The sequence below is a fragment of the Chelonia mydas genome, chromosome 5, assembly GCF_015237465.2.
Source record: "Chelonia mydas isolate rCheMyd1 chromosome 5, rCheMyd1.pri.v2, whole genome shotgun sequence".
Lineage (NCBI taxonomy): Eukaryota > Metazoa > Chordata > Testudines > Cheloniidae > Chelonia > Chelonia mydas.
Genome location: NC_051245.2, coordinates 48498184 through 48518738, shown reverse-complemented (window position 1 = coordinate 48518738; position 20555 = coordinate 48498184). Strand labels below are relative to the sequence as shown.

The 20555-nt window shown below is 43.7% G+C and overlaps 1 protein-coding gene across 6 annotated transcripts in view; it reads left to right on the top strand.

Annotated features, from left to right (window-relative positions):
- The window catches only part of FCHO2 (FCH and mu domain containing endocytic adaptor 2), a 230456-nt gene that overhangs the window by 106533 nt on the left and 103368 nt on the right, over window positions 1-20555 (top strand). For all 6 annotated transcript variants that reach the window (XM_037903050.2, XM_037903047.2, XM_037903046.2 and 3 more), the window contains one exon: window positions 4383-4479. In XM_037903050.2, coding sequence (XP_037758978.1) covers window positions 4383-4479 — 97 coding nt within the window. The remainder of the gene's footprint in view (window positions 1-4382; window positions 4480-20555) is intronic.

The following is a 20555-nucleotide window of genomic DNA, read 5'->3' as shown; positions in this document are numbered from 1 at the left end:
AATAATAACTCCAGCAGAAGAAAGGGCTCTTTTTCCTATCCTTGACCTGCAGAGACCGAACAAATACATACCCTGCCTCAGATTCAGTGTGATAACACTTGCCTCCATCATTTCATCTCTTCAGACTCAGAACTGGTTTGTGCCTCTCAACTTGCAAGACTTGTATTTCCATGACTCGTACTTTCACATGGTGTATACGGTCCACAGGATGTACCTGAGATTGCTAGAGGGACCAATCATTACTAATACAAGATACTGCCATTTGCACTGTCTACAACATCAAGAATCTCCACAAACTGTCTTGCAGTGGTAGAGGCCCACCGGTGAAACTAAGGCATTCATGTCTACTGTACTAGGACAACTGGCTGAACAAAGGCTTATCAAAGCAGAGAGCCTGGAGTGCACTCTCTCTCTGCTTATCCAGTTGGGCCTCCTAGTGAACTATAAAATATCACTTGTCCCATTGCAAACGATAGACTTCATAGGAGCTGTGATAGATTCCAGATTTTAAAAATAGTGTACGTGCCTGAGGACAGGTTCCAGTTGCAGGCACTTATACTTCATCTAACATCAAAACCAGCTATAATGTTATGGACTTGCCTCACTGTATTTTACCACATGCTGGCACACGTGTATGTGATGCTGCTTTCCAGACTTCATTTGTGAACCATCCAACCTGAGCCAAAGCTATGCTGTTCCCCAATGAGACATTAGTTACACAGGAAAGTGTCAATGTCTCATTGTGTCACTTCAGAACTGACTTGTGTTGCCTGTGAAGATTTGCAATATGTAGTTTCAGAGGGCAGGCAGGTGGTTGGATCCCACAAACGTGAGTACCCTTTTCAGTCCCCATCCCAACAAAGATATTCATTATGGACATCTCCTGGATGATATGCAGCTACAAGCCATCAGACTGATCTTTATCATGTTTGTGCCTGCCCTCTTAAACTCTATAGTGAAAGCTTTGTGTTGTCTGTTAAAGATATGCATTATGTAAACAAACAAGGGAATGCCTGCTCCTCAATGCTGTGCCTAGAAGCTATCAAATTCCGCACTTGGTGCCATTAGAATGACATGACCCTGATGGCCCTTCCCCTCCCAGTAGTCAGAACCAGCCTACTGGATTTCCTGAACAAGCAATCAGTGACCAGTCACCAACGGTCCTTGCACCAGTCCAATAAGACTGATATTCTGTCATTGGGGATTCTCCATGATCGACTTGTTTGCCACCAAGGGCAACTCCAGAGGAGATCTGAATCCAAGATCGTTATCAGATACCTCAGTCCTGCAGTGAAACAGAAGTTTGTCTGATTTTCCTTTGATTTCCCCTGATTGCAGGGCAGCCTCCAAAACACAGAGACAAAGCCTCTTTCACCATGATCATTCTCATAGTTTCATACTGGCCAAGTTAGTTTTGGCTGACAAACCCCAATACAGATATCAGTTCAGCCTCTGATCCAGCTTCCAGTTCACCTGGACCTGATCTCACGGCACCGTGGCCAAGTACACGCTTCAGACATGGAATCACTGCACTAGACAGCATGAATGTTGGCTAGTTAAGAATTACGGCTAGACTGCTTCCTCCAGGTTCTGGAAAGCCTAATTCAGAGCAGGAAAACATCTACCAGAAGGACTTAATCCTCTAAATAGAACTGATTCTCAGTATGGGTTGCCTAACACAGTCTGTACCCCAGTTCAGATCCTTGACTGTTTGCTACATTTGAAACAGGCTGGCCTGTTCAGCTTTATTAAGGTCTGCCTTGTGTTTATGCTTCTCTTATCTCACTGTCTCAAAGTTTCTCAAAGGGCTGTTGCATACTTACTGACCAGTTGAAGAACCTGCTCCTGTCTGGGATCTCAGTTTGGTCTTCCTGCAGCTCCTGGAGCCTGTTTGAATCTCTCACTGAATATTCCTTATACCACATCACTCTAAAGTTGGTCCTCCTGATGGCCACACTTCAGGCTGGAGGATGAGTGAGCTTTCAGGTGCTCATGGCTGAACCCTTTATGAGACATTCCATAGAGACAAGGTAGTCTTCAGACCTCACTCAAAGTTAATTCCTAAGGTGGTCTCAGATTTTCACATAGAACTGTAGTCTTCCCAAAGCCACACTTGGCAACAGGAGAAACCAAATTGTTCACACCAGCTGTTCCGAGGATATTCCTTTTGTTAAACTGACCAAACCAAACCATTCAGGCTGCTGCTCCAGTTGTTGACAGATATAGCTGGGCATTCTAAACGTCAAGCCATCATTTCACAAAGAATATCGAAGTGAATAACACAATGCATCTTGCTGTGTTACTAGCTGACTAGAGTACCTCTCCCACTGAACATCAAGGTTTACTCCACAAGAGCAAAAGTAACATCCTCTGACTGCTTCAGGAATGTGCCAATAGCTGCGACTTGTATGATTATAATGTGGACTAACCCACGAATTTTTGTCAAGCACCGTGGCTTGGGGCATACTGGCTATTTTGGGAGAGCAGTACTTGAATCACTGCTCAACTGATGCAGCTGAAACTCCTCATCCCCTCCATTCTGAGATACTGCTTGTCATTCACCTACAGACACATTCTCAAAGAAGAGAGAATGCTTGCTTACACTACAGAAACTGTGGTTCTTCATGGCATCAGTGTGAATCCCATGACCTGCCTGCCAACCTCCCTTTTCGTAGTCCTTAGCTACTACAGCTATGAATTGCAAGGAAACTGTGTGTGGTCCATGGCTGTTGCGCCCTTTATGCCTCTCATGGGACCACAAGCTGGGATAAATAAATAAATAAATAAAAATTTATTCTTGTGTGCATAGGGTAAGTCATTGTTTTTTTTTATCGTTGTGGTTCTTTCTCCTCTCTGCCACCACATATTACCAGTGGACCAGGCATATGCTTGATTACATTAGATTTATTTGATAGTTCTTTCTAAGAAAAATATTTTGGTTTTGTGCCAATTTAGTTGATTTGTATGCTGTTTTCATGTTTTATACACTCTTTATCCAGCCTGGTGGGCAAGCGATTGTGCTAGTGGCGATATGCTGTATATGGGGGACTCATAGCAGAAACAAGCAACTCCTGCTTTTTTCCACCAGATGCCGCCCATTGCCTCTGCAGTATGCCGAGTTTGAGTGTATCAGAGATTTGAAGGAGTTATGAAACATTGCTACGTTTTTATTAAAATAGTTTTAAGTTTTATCTTGTTAAATAGTATTTTATTTTCTTAATTCAGTTCCGTCTTTATTATTTGAAGCTCCTTGTTATCTGAAACAGGGTCATGTTCTCTGCTTTCTACTCATTATATGGGGGAAAAAATTCCCTCAGTAAACTGAAATTTTCTAAATTTTAGAGATTTCTGAAATCTCAATAAATTGAAGTTATTCATTGTCCCCCATTATATTTGGATAATCAAGGTCAAATTTTTCATAATGTTCAAGTGTGTATACCAGGAAACAAAATATTATCTTGCCTTTTAAAAAATTAAAGGAATTGTCAGTGTTTACCAGAAAGCTTTCTTCCCCAGACTTCAAGTCTATATTTGTTTCACATGTAATTGGGATATTACACTCACTTATTTTAGGCAAAACTGTAGAAGTCCCTGTCTGGACCTTAAAAAGCTTTAAAGCATTATACTGTATTATGCTTTTTTAGGAGTTATGGGGCTCTTGTTAAAAATATTGAAGCAAGCTTTGGAGTCAGTGGTTTTTCCTACAGATTCTACTCTCAGGTCAACATAATTATGTGTAAACAATAAACTTTATTCTTTCCTATAATTTGTTAATGCATTGAAATTTAACTTTATTTATAGTTCAGAATGGGAATGTCTAATCCTTAGCAATTAAAAAAAAACTGTGCCTATTAGATTGTTCTGCTGCTGTTTATTATTTAAACATTTTTATTTTTAAAACACCTATCCATGTTGCTGGGTTGGAGAGGCTTTTTCTGAGCACTGCTTTTAGCCAGGTAGGTGGAAGCTATGATTGTACGTTACATATTTACACTCTCGCTCACTGTTGCTGCCCCAGAATGCTTGTCTTTCTAATTTATGGATGAGACCATCTATCATAATTGTTGCTATGTATAATCTCTTCTCATTATTTATTTATAATAAAATAAGTTTAGAAAGAAGAAATGAAGGAAAATCCTAGATCCATTTTCACTAACAGTCATTCTCTGCTTTGTCCCTCCTGTGAATCCTGCTTGGCACATGCCTAGGGTTACAGGAACAAAGTAGTTTCATTGCTAAGATGTCTGGTCATGTTCTTCAGCCTTTTAAGAATTTACTCTGGAAGACAATGTTTTGAACACTAACTATAGGAAAATCAACTGTTTAAACTAATCAGTTTCTCCAGATATTGTTTTTTACCTTTTTCATTTATTTTCTTAAAGGTTCATGAAGAATTTATTAATAACATGGCAAATACTACAGTTGAAAGTTTGATACAAAAATTTGCAGAGTCAAAAGGCACTGGCAAGGAGAGACCTGGTAAGAGATTATAAATGCAAGAAGAATTGGAAATATAAATTTTAGAATTTATTTGGCAAGTTTGCACATCTAATACAGGTCAATGATTTTGAATAATGTACAGTATGTTTGTAATGTGTTTATAGTCTTCAGTTCTCATACCGTAATGTGTAATTTTTTTATTAGCGTATCATATTACTATTACTACAGTTGAGTTTCTGGACATATTGATTGACAGCTATATATGTAGGATATTTTATTGATGTAAATGTTGTCAGAGGGGGTTTGACTGTCGCTATGTTTGCACAGAAAGAGGGAGAGAACAAAATCTTATATTAATTAAATTTTAGTCTTGAATGGTTAATCACTGAAAACTATTGTCAATTAATCTCAAAGTTTAAGGTTCTCTGTACTTTCTTACCTCTTCCCCCTTGTGCTTTTGCATTACACTTTAGTTACACAATCATATATTTATCAAAGTCAATATAATTTACAACTTGCCCTAAAACTTTAGATATATGATAATTTACACTTACACTAATTTATCTGTGATAATTGTTCAGTATAACTTTATTAACTAAACTTTTTTTCCCAAAATTATACATTTTAGTACTTTTTCCGGTACTCATGTGGCTGCTCTGGTTCTGCCTCTGTGCTCCCTACCATTCAGGTGTGGCATCGTGGGTGAGCCCTCCTTTAGATCTCCTTACCCTGGTTTAGATAAGTCCAAAAAGACCTTCTGTGTGTTAAGAGAAGCCCCCCTTTTCAGAGGATCTCATTTATTGAAACTAAGATGAACATAAACATAAGCAAGACCTCGTTCCTGTATCCACAGGAAATTCGCTATCTTGGGATCAGTCCACTAAGTTCTTGGTCTGGTAGCCAAGGGACACTCCAGGTCAAGCTCCTTGTCTGGAGCCAGGACTTCTATATTGCTCCTGCTCTCTTCCCTTAGAGCTCAGCTGCTCCTGTTCCCTTGACCTGGAGAACAATCTCAGGTTCCTTCCTTTCAAGATATTCCTGTTCCCTTCACCTGGGGAGTAGTCTGTCTCTCTCTGGAGCCCTCTTAGTTCCTTCCCCTGGGATACTTCTGTTTCATACCGGGAACTCTCACGCCCTGGGGTTGCCATGCTTCCTAAAAGCCCCCTCAACTCAGAGGAACGTTGCTCCTGGGAGTATTCTCCCTGACTGAGCTCAAGAAGCCTTTTTATAGAATGCAGGTGCTCCTTTACTATTGACCATTACACAGTCACTTGGGGCGACCCGTTACTCCAAAGTGGGTCTTCACAAGGGTCTTCTTGGGCAATCTAGGCCCTGACTCCTCTTCTAAGGGCCCGTTGCCCCATGACATAATGCTTTATATATTTTCTCTTTCACCAGCAACACAGCCTTCCTTAGGGCAAATATGTAGTGGAGTTGCAACCCTGTGCAGCAGGCCCCAATGCTAATCAAATATGGCCCATCTGTCTCCATCTATGGAGGAGCAGATGGACCAAATCTGAGTGGCGCTTCATTCTGTTTTAGCCACTTGAAACATTGGGAGGTATGGAAATGGCAAAACAATGTCAAGGTTGTCAGCAAAAACAACACGTGCCTAAATGTGTTCTGTTGTATCCTTGGAAATGTCCAGCTACCCAGTGGTAGTAAATCCACATAGACTGTGCTGAAACGTTTATGGGTAGGCTTGGCAGTTTTAGTTTCAATTTCAAAGAATATTTTTATTTTTAAATTTTGAACTATTTTAATTATTACACTCAGGGATAGGGTTGGGATTAGGGTTAAATCAGCACTGACAGCAGGGCTACGGGGGCTCCCTGCATGGTATAGAGGCTCAAGACATTGGGGTGCAAGGTTTGGGGGAGGCTGCAGTCCTGGCCTAGCTTAATAGAGACCCCCAGCCAGGGCTGCAAGGAGAAAGACGAACCTCGGGCTATGGGGGAAGACACCCCACTGCTGAACACTTCCTGGCCTGGGATAGTCCCTGCACTTCTGGCTGATGAGGGAGTGAGCAGGGCCCTAACAGCAGGAACCATTACGTTGGATCCCTGCAGGCACAATGTGCGGAGAAGGCTGTGGTCCTGATGGGGCAGAGCAGAGCCTTGGCCAGGGTCTTGTCATTCTCCTCGCAGCCCTGGCCAGGAGATCTCTGTTCTTCCCCAGCAGGAATGCAGCCCTCTCTGCACCTTCGACCTGCAGTGATCCAGTGTCACCCAGCCCTTTGGCTGTGCAAGGAGCCCTCTGGAGCCCTGCTGTCCAGTCCCTGCTCCCTCACTCCCGTGACAGCAGGGCTGCAGAGGGCTCTCTGCATTGCCACAGAGATGGTGACACGCAATCCCTACAGGCACAAAGTTGTGGGAAGAAGGCTACACTCGCATAACTGTTATTGCTGGATATTTTCTTGTCAATTTCAGTGTGAGCAGAAATCTGTTTACCAACATCTATCGATTTAAATCCGATCCTGCCAAGCCTCTTTACAGGGCATATGTTTTTGATTGCAGCAGGTAGATGCTCATTCAGGGAAGCCATACCGCCACAGAAGTGGGTGGCTATTGCTTTGTGGAAACTGGTAATGCCAGACTGCTGTAGGTCAGTTGCAAATCCCTTTGCAGTTGGAAAGTCTGCTGGCAGGGTTGTGTATGTGCAGGCAGTTAAAGCTGTGTCCTACCTATGGGTGGTTGCCGTAAGCAAAGTTCCGGAAATAATAGCTAGCTGTAAGAGGATGGGATTTCTGAACTGAGCTGGGGCCATTGACGGCACCCACATCCCATTATTTTGCCCACCAAAAGGGGCAAGTAAGTTTGTGAACCAAAAGGTGGTATTCTCTTGTTCTGCAAGGCTTAGTGGACCCCAGAGGCAGTGTCAAGGTTCCTCCCCCACTCTGAACTCTAGGGTACAGATGTGGGGACCTGCATGAAAAACCTCCTAAGCTTATCTTTACCAGCTTAGGTCAAAACTTCCCCAAGGTACAAAATATTCCACCCTTTTGTCCTTGGATTGGCCGCTACCACCACCAAACAAATACTGGTTACTGGGGAAGCGCTGTTTGGACACGTCTTTCCCCCCAAAATACTTCCCAAAACCTTGCACCCCACTTCCTGAACAAGGTTTGGTAAAAAGCCTCACCAATTTGCCTAGGTGACTACAGACCCAGACCCTTGGATCTTAAGAACAATGAACAATCCTCCCAACACTTGCACCCCCCCCTTTCCAGGGAAATGTTGGATAAAAAGCCTCACCAATTTGCATAGGTGACCACAGACCCAAACCCTTGGATCTGAGAACAATGAAAAAGCATTCAGTTTTCTTACAAAAAGACTTTTAATAGAAATAGAAGTAAATAGAAATAAAAAAAAAAATCCCCCCTGTAAAGTCAGGATGGTAGATACCTTACAGGATAATTAGATTCAAAACATAGAGAACCCCTCTAGGCAAAAACCTTAAGTTACAAAAAAGATACACAGACAGAAATAGTTATTCTATTCAGCACAATTCTTTTCTCAGCCATTTAAAGAAATCATAATCTAACACGTACCTAGCTAGATTACTTACTAAAAGTTCTAAGGCTTCATTCCTGGTCTATCTCCGGCAAAGACAGAATATAGACAGACACACATACACTTTGTTTCTCTCACTCCTCCCAGCTTTTGAAAGTATCTTGTCTCCTCATTGGTCATTTTGGTCAGGTGCCAGCGAGGTTACCTTTAGCTTCTTAACCTTTACAGGTGAGAGGAGATTTCCTCTGGCCAGGAGGGATTTTACAGGGGTTTACCCTTCCCTTTATATTTATGACAGGCAGATTCATGAATACCAACATGGGAAATACTGGAAAGGTTCGTGACAGCAAGATGCTGAGAAGATTGGGATTGTACTTGAAGGGGCAAGGAAGGGACTTCATTTCCTAGAAACTGCATGGCTCTCGACGGTGTGTCTGTGCCAACTATTATTTTGGGGTACCCTGCATACCTGCTTATGAAACCATATCCCAACATCGACGACTCTGGAAAAAGGGAATTCAGTTACAACCTCAGTAACTGCAAAATGGTTGTGGAGTGCACATTTGGTAGGCTGAGATCTCATTGGCGCTGCCTATGCACCTGTCTGGATCCCAGTGTGGCCAGTGCCATTCACATAATCCCCACCTGCTGCGCACTGCATAATGTTTGTGAAGGTAAATGGGAGTGCTTCCATCCTATGTGGGCACAGGACAAGTCTGGTTTACAAACTTTGTACAGGCAGCTAGATCCCACCCATGTGCCTGCTCATCCTGGTTCCCGGCAGGCAAGAGAAGTGATGCTATGTGTTCGCATCTCTTGGCACAGCAGGAAGGCAGAGCGTGATACCTCAGCTGCCTGTGCTGAGGGATACTTTCACACCCTGTTCAGCTGCTGGAAAAGCATACGAGGGAACATTGGCACATACTTGTGGGGCAACATACTGTTGTGAGGGTGTTGTTCCCCTATAGCAGACAGTCATTAGCTTTTCGTTCATGCGACTATTCTCCCATTACACATAATTATAGCAGGGCACCTCCCTCAGATTATCACATTAGAGTTGGGAGGGTGGCAGCAAAGTTGTAATGTAATTCTTTAGTCTTAAATGGTCACACTTATGTGCATACCTTAGTTACTGAGAGCACTCAGTCGGTCTTTGTGACCTTATCTACATTTGGTTTTAGGAGAGGGGGGGTGCACTTATTCTTTTTTAACGGTTCATTGTCAACGATGCTAACCACTTGGTGGCTGTTATGGAATACAATCTCAAGGTTGAAAGAGGTCAATGTTTTTTTGGGGGGCGGCATTTAATCACTAGGTAGTGGCAGATGCCTGTATTGTTACGTGAATTATTTCATTTTCCTACATCTGAACCAAGCCATAAAGATGATTGTTTACTCATTGTCTGTGTGGTGAATTCTGCTGCATTTAGAGCTAGCAGTGCCTTCTGTAAGTACATAACAATGCACTTTCCTCATCCCTCCCATGTATCCTTGCGGCTTCAGCTATTTCTTAACGTGGGTGGGGGAGATTTGGGTGTGGGGCAGACAGAAAAGCGTTTGTGGTATGATGGCACCAGACATTTATGCGATTCCGTTTCACGTGCTGTGCATCATGGGGCCGAATCCCAAATGAGAAAATACCTTACATTCATCATCCCTAGGAATGAGGGACCAGACACTAGTCGAAGAAACTATTACATTTATTAAAAGTACTGTGCAAGGTGTAATTGAAATATTTTAAAAGGAAATGCAAACCAACGAAACATAATCAGACTGAATCTGAGAACAGTCGTCAAATGTTAATGTGTCTGCTCTTGTCTTATTGCCCTCTCCCTTACCCCGACAAGGAGGGGAAATTACTGTGGAAAATTGTTCTTGGGGACAACCAGGGATGTCTTCTTTATGGTGTTTAAGGGACGGGTACTTTTGGTGGGCTTCAGGGACTCATTGTTCTGCTCAGGGATGTCCCCAGGCAAGGGGTTTTGGGGACTGGTGAATTTTCAGTGCTGAAGTCGTACAGGCTCCTGCTGGTCCCTCGGGGCGGGGATTGGGTCCTCCACCTCAGCAGTGCTCTGGGTGGCAGCCAGAGGCAATGGTGTTGGTGGCTGTTCATGAAGAGGTACAATGGCCATGGCAACTGGCAGACCCCAAACTCGTTTGACCACCAGTTCTATCAGTCTGTCCACTACGGAATGCTCTTGTTCACTAAGGCATGCCTCCTTCTCCATGAACTGGTTCATCAGTGTCTCTTCCTGTTGAAGAGACCGATTTTCCCATGCCCTGAGGGACTCAAACTGCTCCTGATTCCTCCTGTCCATGTCAGTGAGCACGTCCTCCAGGGTCTTTCTCTGTCTGATTCTGCTGTCTCTCTGGTGGTGCTCCTGTCCTCCCAGCAGAATGATATCCCTCTGAGGGGTTGATGGTCCTACCAGTTCAAAGACAAGGGTAGCATTTTTTTTCCTGTGGAAGAAACTGAGAAATCCTCTCACATTACATAACTTTTTGCTATGGAAGGCACCGTTTTGATGCTATTCAACATTCCACGAATGCAGCTGTTAGACTATCCTTGGTTCTCGGGCAACTTTTCCAGCGGGTAAAGAAGGAACAGAGGCTAATTATGATAAGATACATGTATTGATGTTTTTAAAAATTTGAAATGTTCATAGTGTCTATGAAATGTTCGTAGGAGGAGGAGGAAGCAGTTCCTTAAAGGGGCTATATTATCAGTTTGCAATTTCTTCTTTAAAAGCAGGCCAACATTTTGAGAACATAGCAGTTTTCAAGGTACCAGAATGGAAAAGAGGCTTCCTGGTCCTGTGAAAGAGATCTGGCATAGATTGCTGCATGTTTCTGCTAATGGTCACTCATCTGCATATTACTAAATGAAGGGTTTGGTCAGCTATTAAAATGTGGACCAGGAGACTTGTACTGCTGTTGACCCTCAAGACCCAGATGGAGTTTCTGCTACAGCAGAAATTTTCTAAAATTACAAGACTGGGAGGCATTTTGACTGGTTATTGTCTATATTCTCAGCTAGCATATAGAGTTTACATACCATGAATGCTGCCCACCCACCCATCCCTCTCCCAGCATCACCAGATAACAATGGTGAAATGGACGGGGAATGAAAGAGCCACACCCTGCAAATGTATTTCATTACCTGATGTTTCAGATCAGCGCATGACTAATTCCTCACCTCTCCACTGCAGTGGGATACCTCACTGTGTTTATCTAAATGCTAAACTGGATCCTGCTCCTGCCCCATTTCCCCTGGCTTATGCAGCATGGCTCAGTGCATGGAGAAGGCTATACACCAGAGAAAGTAACAATTTTGTAATCTTCCAGAGGAGAAAGGACTGCTGTGACTAACTTTTCCTCAGTCAAATAAAGTTTTCCCTTCCTAGACCTCTTCTCCCCTCCACCTCAACTCTCCCTCTCTCCCGTCCCCCTTCCACACAGCTCCGATTTATACAGGCATGGTAAGATTGGGAATGGTATGGGAAAGGCACTGAAACTGTATATAAAAGTTTCAAAGGAAAAAAGGGAGGCTGTTACCATCTTTAGACAAATTGTTTTCTACAGCTGTCCCATCCCCAGCTGGGACTTTTTTAAACCTACACCTTTGCTTGTTCCTATCTGCGCAGCCTCTGGACCATCACTGCCTGTGAGTTGGCTGAGAAATGCACAGACACAGGCACAGTGATTGTACATTAATAATCTGTTATAGCTTCTGTGAAATGCATAATAATATTTCATCAGAAATCAATAAAATCATTGATTTATAGCTGTGTCTTGCTCAGGGGCCCTTAAGAGTTGAAGTGGAGCAGGGGGGCTGGGCTTAAAATCACAAATGTAGCACCAGAGCAAGAAAGGATATCGGTGGGGAGTTCCACTGTAATTTAGCAGACTCGGGTTCTGGTTCTTACCAGAACTTGGGGTCCTCCTCAGGGTTGTGAGCCACTTCAGGCTCAGTACCAGGAGCTGTTGACAACACCCGGTCCATCTCGCTGAAGAAGGGGACTATACGATGAGCCCAGTCTCATTGTTGGAGTCTTTTGCCCTGCTATACAGGATCCTGAGGTGCTTGATGCATTGTTCCAGGCTTTGTGAAATTTCCTGGTACAGGTGTATTTCTCTGCTGCTCTGGGAGAAAATTTGGAGGACAGTGTACTTCACCCATATGTTGATTAGCAGTTGTGTGTGGTCGGCAGGCCAGGGGGCTGCTCTTGGAGCAGGAGCCATATCCATATGTAACGGTCAAAAGAGTGCAGCAGAAGGGTGTTCTGATGTGGTCAAGTGCAGCTTGCTACGACTGGTGGAAATGGGGGGACAGGGAGCTTTATAGATTGGGAAAGAGTCAGGTCAGGCAGAAAAAGGTTCATTGAATTTGGGAAAGGGAGTGGAGGACTATTGAAACTCAAGACCTGGTATGTGCCTCTTACCTCTGTCCACACTGCACACTGGTGCTGGTATAGGGTGGTGCCATAACCAGCACTACATACTTCAAGTATGCTAGTTACTTGTCTGTACTTGCCTTCAGACACACGCTTATGTGATGAGCTCACACTCAGCATAATTGAGAGATTGGGGCAAAGGTAGCTCTAAATCATCTTTTCAACTCCCCTTGCCCTCTTCTTGGTCTGCTCTAACTTATGCCAGTGAGGCTCAGCCACAGCACATGGTACTTTAACCCTGCCTGTTTCACTGGAAGAGTGGGTGGCATAGAGCTGGCATAGAGGAATAGCCAGAAGGACCCTTTTCTAACTGCAGCAGCACAAAGCATTCAGAATTTGGGCCATGGATCTGGCCCAAGGACTCCTCAAGAAGATAACAGAACAAATACGTAGGTGGAAGAGCCAGAAACAACTTCTTTAGGCAGTCTTTCACTACTGTGTTCCACAAGAACACCCTCAGACTCCCCTATGTCCAAGGAGCGGGTGGCAGGGCAAGGCCTTTTGTTTTGTTTTGTTTTTTGTTATGAGCCCAGTGACTTCAGTATGGGCTCACGATGAAAATTGGCAGTGGCTATGGTTTTGAGTCCACGTCCCCTTTCCTTGCAAGAGATCTGTCTCTTAAAAAAAATATATACACCCATTTATTATGTGAGTTAGTCCCTATTACTGTTACTTATTATTATTTATCTCTAGTCATCTTTGCAGTTGTAAGTACTTCAGGTGAGATTAGTGTCATCCTCAGCCTGAAAAACCTGAACAAATTAGACATGAAATGAAAGTTCAAAATGCAAACCTTGAAATTTACACTAGAAACTTTCTATGAAGATTTTCTGATTTCATTTGGCCTCTGAGAGGCCTACCTACATATCCTAGTCAAGAACTTACCCACAGATGATTCCCCAAGTTTCTGGTCATAAGAGAGTCTAGAAATGGGTGAGCAAGCAGTCATTAGATCCTGCATAATAGTGTCTCACTCCATATCCACTGCCTTCACAGAAATTAGGAGTAATGTGGAATCTTTCTGCAACCAAACAATGCCGGAAACCACATATTCTCCTACCAAAGTCGGTGGGAGAAAGCATTGTCCCAGCCCTGGCCAACTAGTTTTCTCTATCTTCTCTCCTTTTCTCCTCTACTTGCAGTAACCCAAGATCCATAAAAAGAGATGGCATCAGTAATACTAGTAACCACTCTAGCTTAGGTTTTGGACCTACAGAGGTTATCCACCTCTTCATCTGCCCTTGTGTTATAATCTGTTATCTCAAGGGCTCTTGGTACTTCCAAATACAGGAAAATTGTGTCTGATTTAATCCACGTAGAATGAAGACAACTAATCAGGAAAGGCTATTTTTAGAAAGTGATTTGAAATTCTCTTGTCTTCAGGAAAACTATCCACTGACTGTTTCAGTTTGGTATTAAATTAGTTCAGGGTATCAGTCCATGGGAACAAGTGCAGATCAGCCAAAGTATAGCAGATCCTTGATTATTCTCAACCTAAAAGCAAGCATCTTTTACAGCATCTGCCTCAGACTTTACATTCATTTTAGGGATAAACAAATGTATCCCTAAATTTTCGCCCCCCCACTGATTCGCAACCCCCCCCTTAAAAAAATCCATGGAGTACCACCATGCAAACTCAACTTCAGTGTCTTTACACAACCTGCTTTGAGTCCTTGTCTGCCCCAAGGGTGTGCTTTGGGAGCCCTTCCTTTTTCTGGGGATAGAGAGTAACGAAGGGAAAGGTATCAGGGGAATTGCTTTGTTTTTTGTTTGTGTTCGAATAATAAATTGTGCCATAAGGCAAAGGACTGAAATAGACTTGGGCATGGCACTGATTCTCTCCTAGGCTGGTGTGAGAGCTCCCCATCTTTACACGTGGTGGAGATTGCGGGAATTTGTCCCAGCCTGAAGACAAAAATGGATCCAGAGTGCTATTGAAATGGCCGAGGGGGAAAAACAATAGCTGAAGCTGCTCTTGGAGCAACAGGAGTGACAGTTGCAGCAATAGCAATTCCAACAGAAACTGGAAAACCAGGAGCAGTTTCTGCTCCAACTACTGGATCAGCATTGTTGAGACACAAGTTTGCATGACATCCAGTCACCCTGGAATGGGGGAAGATAGCTCACTTAAGATGGCAGTGGAGGATGACCGTCCCCCTCTCGGTCTGTCCTTAGTGACCTTTGAATGGTTAGCAGGTACCCACTGATGGCCCAGAAAGGTGTGGGCCATCAAGATAGCCCTCTACTTGATACGGGAATCTCAAGCTACATATCATGCTATAAATGGGACCTCAGCTCAGGATTATGGATCACTTTGGACCCATTTTGGAACATTTTCTTTTCAGTGAGAAAGGATATGGCTCCTGGCTTAGATGGGAACAGTTTGCACCATACCCTCAGCCTTGTGAGGTGGCTCAATGGATTTCTGCTTTCACTGGAAGTACAGTCCTCAGAGGAAATAGTTTGTCCTGGCACTGGAGCAGTTTTGTCAGATCCTACCAGTAGAGCCTAAGGAGTGGTTCTGCCACCACCGGGTTACCCACCTAGAGGAAACATCGTACTTTGTGAAGAACTTCCTAGCACAGAATTGGACTGTAGTATCTTTGAAACAATCCTCCTACTTGAGAATGAGGCCAGTGATGGCTGGGATTATGAGGGATTGGCTGTGTGTTATGAGGCTCCCATTGGGAACAGTCTCACTGAGCCATGGGGCTTGCTTATTGTCACAGGGTGGCCATGACCAGGGGTAGACCCCAGTATTGGGTCTGGGTCTGGAGATAATAGACTTGTGATGAGGGCATCCCTGGTTAAAGAAGGATGGGCTCCACCTAAACCAAAATGGGACCAGATTGCTGGCACTTAAAATTCAAAAGGTCATAGAACAGTTTTTAAACTAAGGGCTGGGGAAAAGCCGACAGGTGCGGAGGAGCACGTGGTTCAGACAGAGACATCCCTTAATCTATTAATGGAGATTCTCTATGTCCTAGTAAGGAGGAGAGGATGGAAGATGATAAAATACAGGTAGGCTCTGATGAGAAACAGTCAAATGAAAAAAAACCAAAACATTCAATTACATCATGTAATGGCAGACAGCCAAAAAGTGACCAGTTTTTAAAGTGTTTATATACAAATGCTAGAAGTCTAAATAATAAGATGGGTGAACTAGAGGGTCTCGTATTAAATGAGGATTTTGATATAATAGGCATCCCAGAAACTTGGTGGAATGAGGATAATCAATGGGACATAGTAATACCAGGGTACAAAATAGATCGGAAAGACAGAACAGGTTGTGCTGGTGGGGGAGGGGCACTATATGTGAAAGAAAGCGTAGAATCAAATGAAGTAAAAATTTCAAATGAACCAAACTGTCCCATAGAATCTCTATGGATAGTAATTCCATGCTCTAATAATATAGCAGTAGGGATATATTACCGACCACCTGACGAGAATAGTGATAGTGACTGAAATGCTCAGTGAGAATAGAGAGGCTATAAAAATAAAAATCTCAATAATAATAATAATAGGCGATTTCAGCTATCCCCATATTGACTGGATACATGTCACCTCAGGATGAGATGCAGAGATAGTTACTTGACACCTTAAATGACTGCTTCTTGGAGCAGCTAGTCCTAGAACCCACAAGAGGAGAGGCAATGCTTGATCCAGTCCTAAATGGACACAGGATCTGGTCCAAGAGGTGAATATAGCTGGACCACTTGGTAATTGTGACCATAATATAATTAAGTTTAACATCCCAGTGGCGGGGAAAACACAACAACAGCCCAACACTTGTAGCATTTAATTTCAGAAAGGGGGACTACACAAAAATTAGGAAGTTAGTTGAACAGAAATTAAAGGGTACAATGCCAAAAGTTAAATCTCTGCAAGCTGCGTGGAAACTTTTTAAAGACACCATAATAGAGGCTCAACTTAAATATGTGCCCCAAATTAAAAAAACAAGTAAGAGAACCAAAAAAGTGCCATCATGGCAAAACAAGAAAGTAAAAGAAGCAGTGAGGGGCAAAAAGGCATCCTTTAAAAAATGGAAGTTAAATCCTAGTGAGGAAAAAGCATAAACTCTAGCAAATGAAGTGTAAAAATATAATTAGGAAGGCCAAAAAGAATTTGAAGAATAGGTAGCCAAAGACTCAAAAAGTAATAGCAAAAAAAATTTAAGTACATCAGAAGCAGGAAGCCTACTAAACAACCAGTGGGGCCACTGGACGATTGAGATGCTAAAGGAGCACTTAGGACAATAAGGCCATTGCAGAGAAACTTAACGACTTTGCATGGGTCTTCACGGCTGAAGACGTGAGGAAGATTCCCAAACCTGAGCCATTCTTTTTAGGCAACAGATCTGAGGAACTCTCCCAGAGTGAGGTGTCATTAGAGGAGGTTTTGGAGCAAATGGATAAACTAAACAGTAATAAGTCATCAGGACCAGATGGTATTCACCCAAGAGTTCTGAGAGAATTCAAATGTGAAATTGCAGAACTACTAACTGTAGTCTGTAACCTATCATTTAAATCAGCTTCTGTACCAAATGACTGGAGGATAGCTCATGTGACACCAATTTTTTAAAAGGGCTCCGGAGGTGATCCTGGCAATTACAGGCTGGTAGGCCTGACTTCAGTACCGGGCAAACAGGTTGAAACGATAGTAAAGAGCAAAATTGTCAGACACATAGATGAACATAATTTGTTGAGGAAGAGTCAACATGGTTTTTGAAAGGGGAAATCATGCATCACCAACCTACTAGAATTCTTTGAGGGGGTCAACAAGCATTGAAAAAGGGGGATCCAGTGGATATAGTGTATTTAGATTTTCAGAAAGCCTTTGCAAAGGTCCCTAACCAAAAGCTCTTAAGCAAAGTAAGCTGTCATGGGATAAGAGAGAAGGTCTTTTCATGGATTGGTAACTGGTTAAAAGAAAGGAAACAAAGAGTAGGAATAAATGGTCAGTTTTCAGAATGGAGAGAGGTAATAAATAGTGGTATCCCCGAGGAGTCTGTACTGGGCCCAGTCCTATTCAACATGTTCATAAATGATCTGGAAAAAGTGAGGTGGCAAAATTTGCAGATGATACAAAACTACTCAAGATAGTTAAGTCCCAGGCAGACTGCGAAGAGCTACAAAAGGATCTCTCAAAACTGGGTGACTGGGCAACAAAATGGCAGATGAAATCCAATGTTGATAAATGCAAAGCAATGCACATTGGAAAGCATAATCCCAACTATACATATAAAATGATGGGATCTAAATTAGCTGTTACCACTCAAGAAAGAGATCTTGAAGTCATTGTGGATAGTTTTCTGAAAACATCCACTCAATGTGCAGCAGCAGTCAAAAAAGTGCATGTTGGGAGTCATTAAGAAAGGGATAGAGAACAAGACAGAAAATATCATATTGCCCCTATATAAATCCATGATATACCCATATATCCATGATACGCCATGATACGCCCATGCAGATGTGGTCGCCCTATTTCAAAAAAGATATATTGGAATTGGAAAAGGTTCAGAAAAGGGCAACAAAAATTATTAGGGGTATGGAATGGCTTCCGTATGAGGAGAGATTAATAAGAATGGGACTTCTCAGATTGGAAAAAAGACGTCTAAGGGGCGATATGATTGACAGGGCAATCCCTGGCTGTTCTGGGGCCCTACGGAGCCCCTCTGCGGGGGGGTGCGTGTGGGGCCCCAGGCCTCCACAGGGGGGCAGCCAGGCCCCAGGCCTCTGCAGGGGGTGGGAGGGCCTGACTTGGGGGGCAGGGGGATCCACTGCCCAGCACTCACCAGCAGCGCGGCTGGGGCCGGGTTGCTGCACTCCCGCTGCTGGTGAATGCGGGCCTGGCCCTGCTGCACTCCCCAGGGGAGTGGGGGTGGGGCTGGGGCGGGGGACTGGAGAAGAGGCAGAGCAGGGGTTGGAGCAGCACGCAGCTGCGCAGGGCACCAGGAAGTTTGGGGCACCAAATTTCCTGGTGCCCTGTGCAGCTGCGTGCTTTGCGTATGGGTAAGGACAGCCCTGATGATTGAGGTCTATAAAATCATGACTGATGTGGAGAAAGTAAATAAGGAAGTGTTATTTACTCCTTCTCATAACACAAGAACTCGGGGTCACCAAATTAAATTAATAGACAGCAGATTTAAAACAAACAAAAGGAAGTATTTTTTCACACATCACACAGTCAGTCTGTGGAACTCTTTGCCAGAGGATGTTGTGAAGGCCAAAACTATAATAGGGTTCAAAAAAGAACTAGATAAGTTCATGGAGGATAGGTCCATCAATGGCTATTAGCCAGGATGGGCAAGGATGGTGTCCCTAGCCACTGTTTGCCAGAAGCTGGGAATGGGCAACGGGGGATGGATCACTTGAGATTACTTGTTCTATTCATTCCCTCTGGGGCACCTGGCATTGGCCACTGTTGGAAGACAGGATACTGGGCTAGATGGACCTTTGGTCTGACCCAGTATGGCTGCACTTATGTCCTAAATGGAAAGGAGGGATGGGGTTCTATGCTGGGATTGGGGAGTCCGGTTTTCCAGTGGGCTGTGGTACTGGGTTTGTCCCAGTATCAAATTATGCTGGAGCTTGTGCATCTGAAACCCAAGAGGATACCCATGGTCTAAAAGACTACGTAGTTCTAGCCATAGTAAATAGAACAGAGATATTAGGTCTGGAGGAATCAGGCTCAGGGCAGACATTTATCCAGGAACAGCTGATTACCCCGAAACTTTGCAGGGAGGAAAGTGGCTGTGTGTAGGCTACATTCATCGGGATGTATGACCCTGACTTATGACCAAGGTTATCTGTATAAGGCTGGGATACCAAAATAACCGCTATTGCTAGGCATTTAGCCTCCCAATGGTGTTGGGCCAGCACCGGGTGCCCATAGTTGGTCTTACAAGGGATACTGTTGAGACAGACCCAGAGCCAAGCATCAGCACCCAGCGGAAGAATTGGCCTGAGGTTATCTTTCCATTCTCTGATCCCAAACTTCAAAGGAGAAAGAGGGAGGTTCTTGGAACTCAGGACACCCTGGGGGAAAAAAAATGGAAAAGGTACAGCGATGCATTGTAAACTGGAACCCAAAAGTATGCCCATGCAAAGGATAGGACCCTTCAGACCCCCTTCCTGTTGGGAGATACTGAGACCACAGCTCGCAGGCTTGATTTTATTCAAAGCTAGAGGCATGATATGGTATTCAGTTAGCTGTACAGATGATTAGCTAGGGTTTTTTGTTGACCATGCTTGGGATTCTCAGTATTCCCCATTTGTGCCCTTGGAGCTCAATCCTGAAAGGGTTATCCAGGATGCCCAGACAGGATTATGCTGAACCTAGCTCCTTATTCCGAAACTCTGCTAGAGAAGGGTATTAACCTAACCCAAGTTGTGCCATGGTCAGGCCACTTATGGATTGAGTAGATATAGGAGAGTCTGCTAGCCCAATTCTTTTGGCCGAGAGTCTACCAAGAGAACAGGGACAATTGTGCTTCCTAATTTGCTTTCCAGTTGTGTCACCCAGGCCTGCTCCCAAGGCTCTCTTAGTCCTGCTCCAGTTATGCGCAGGCAAATTAGAGTGGATTTGGTGTGACCCCTAGTTTGAGTAGTTGCCAGTTTATTGTAGTGATTGGGGAGTATGCCACTTGACATCTGAAAGCTGTGCCTTTGTGCTCCGTATCAGCACAGGCTATAGCTGGTGACTTAAAGCATTTTCCTGTCAGATCCTGAGGGTGATCTTAACCAATCAGGGCATTTCATTCATGTCCCAGCTAATCCAGGATGCATGTTCCTCCATGTTAGCAAAGTGACAAGGTCCTTTTGAAGTCATGCATCACTTAGAATAAGTGGATTATGAGATCTGCTTAGGAGGGAAATAAAAGGTCCCAGAGTGAGTGGTGCAACCCAGTTGTGCTGGTCCAAAAACCACATTATAGTATCTGGTTCTGTATTGACTTTAGGAACATGAATGTGGTGTGGAAATTTGATGCCTATCCAGTGTCCTTGCTAGATGAGATATTGGATAAACTAGGAAAGGCTACATATATGTATAGCTGCCATTGCCTATTGATGAAGTCCGGGGTGTTTTATATATATATATATAACACCCCGGACTTCATCAGTAAGCATTGGCAGCTACCCTTGGTCCTG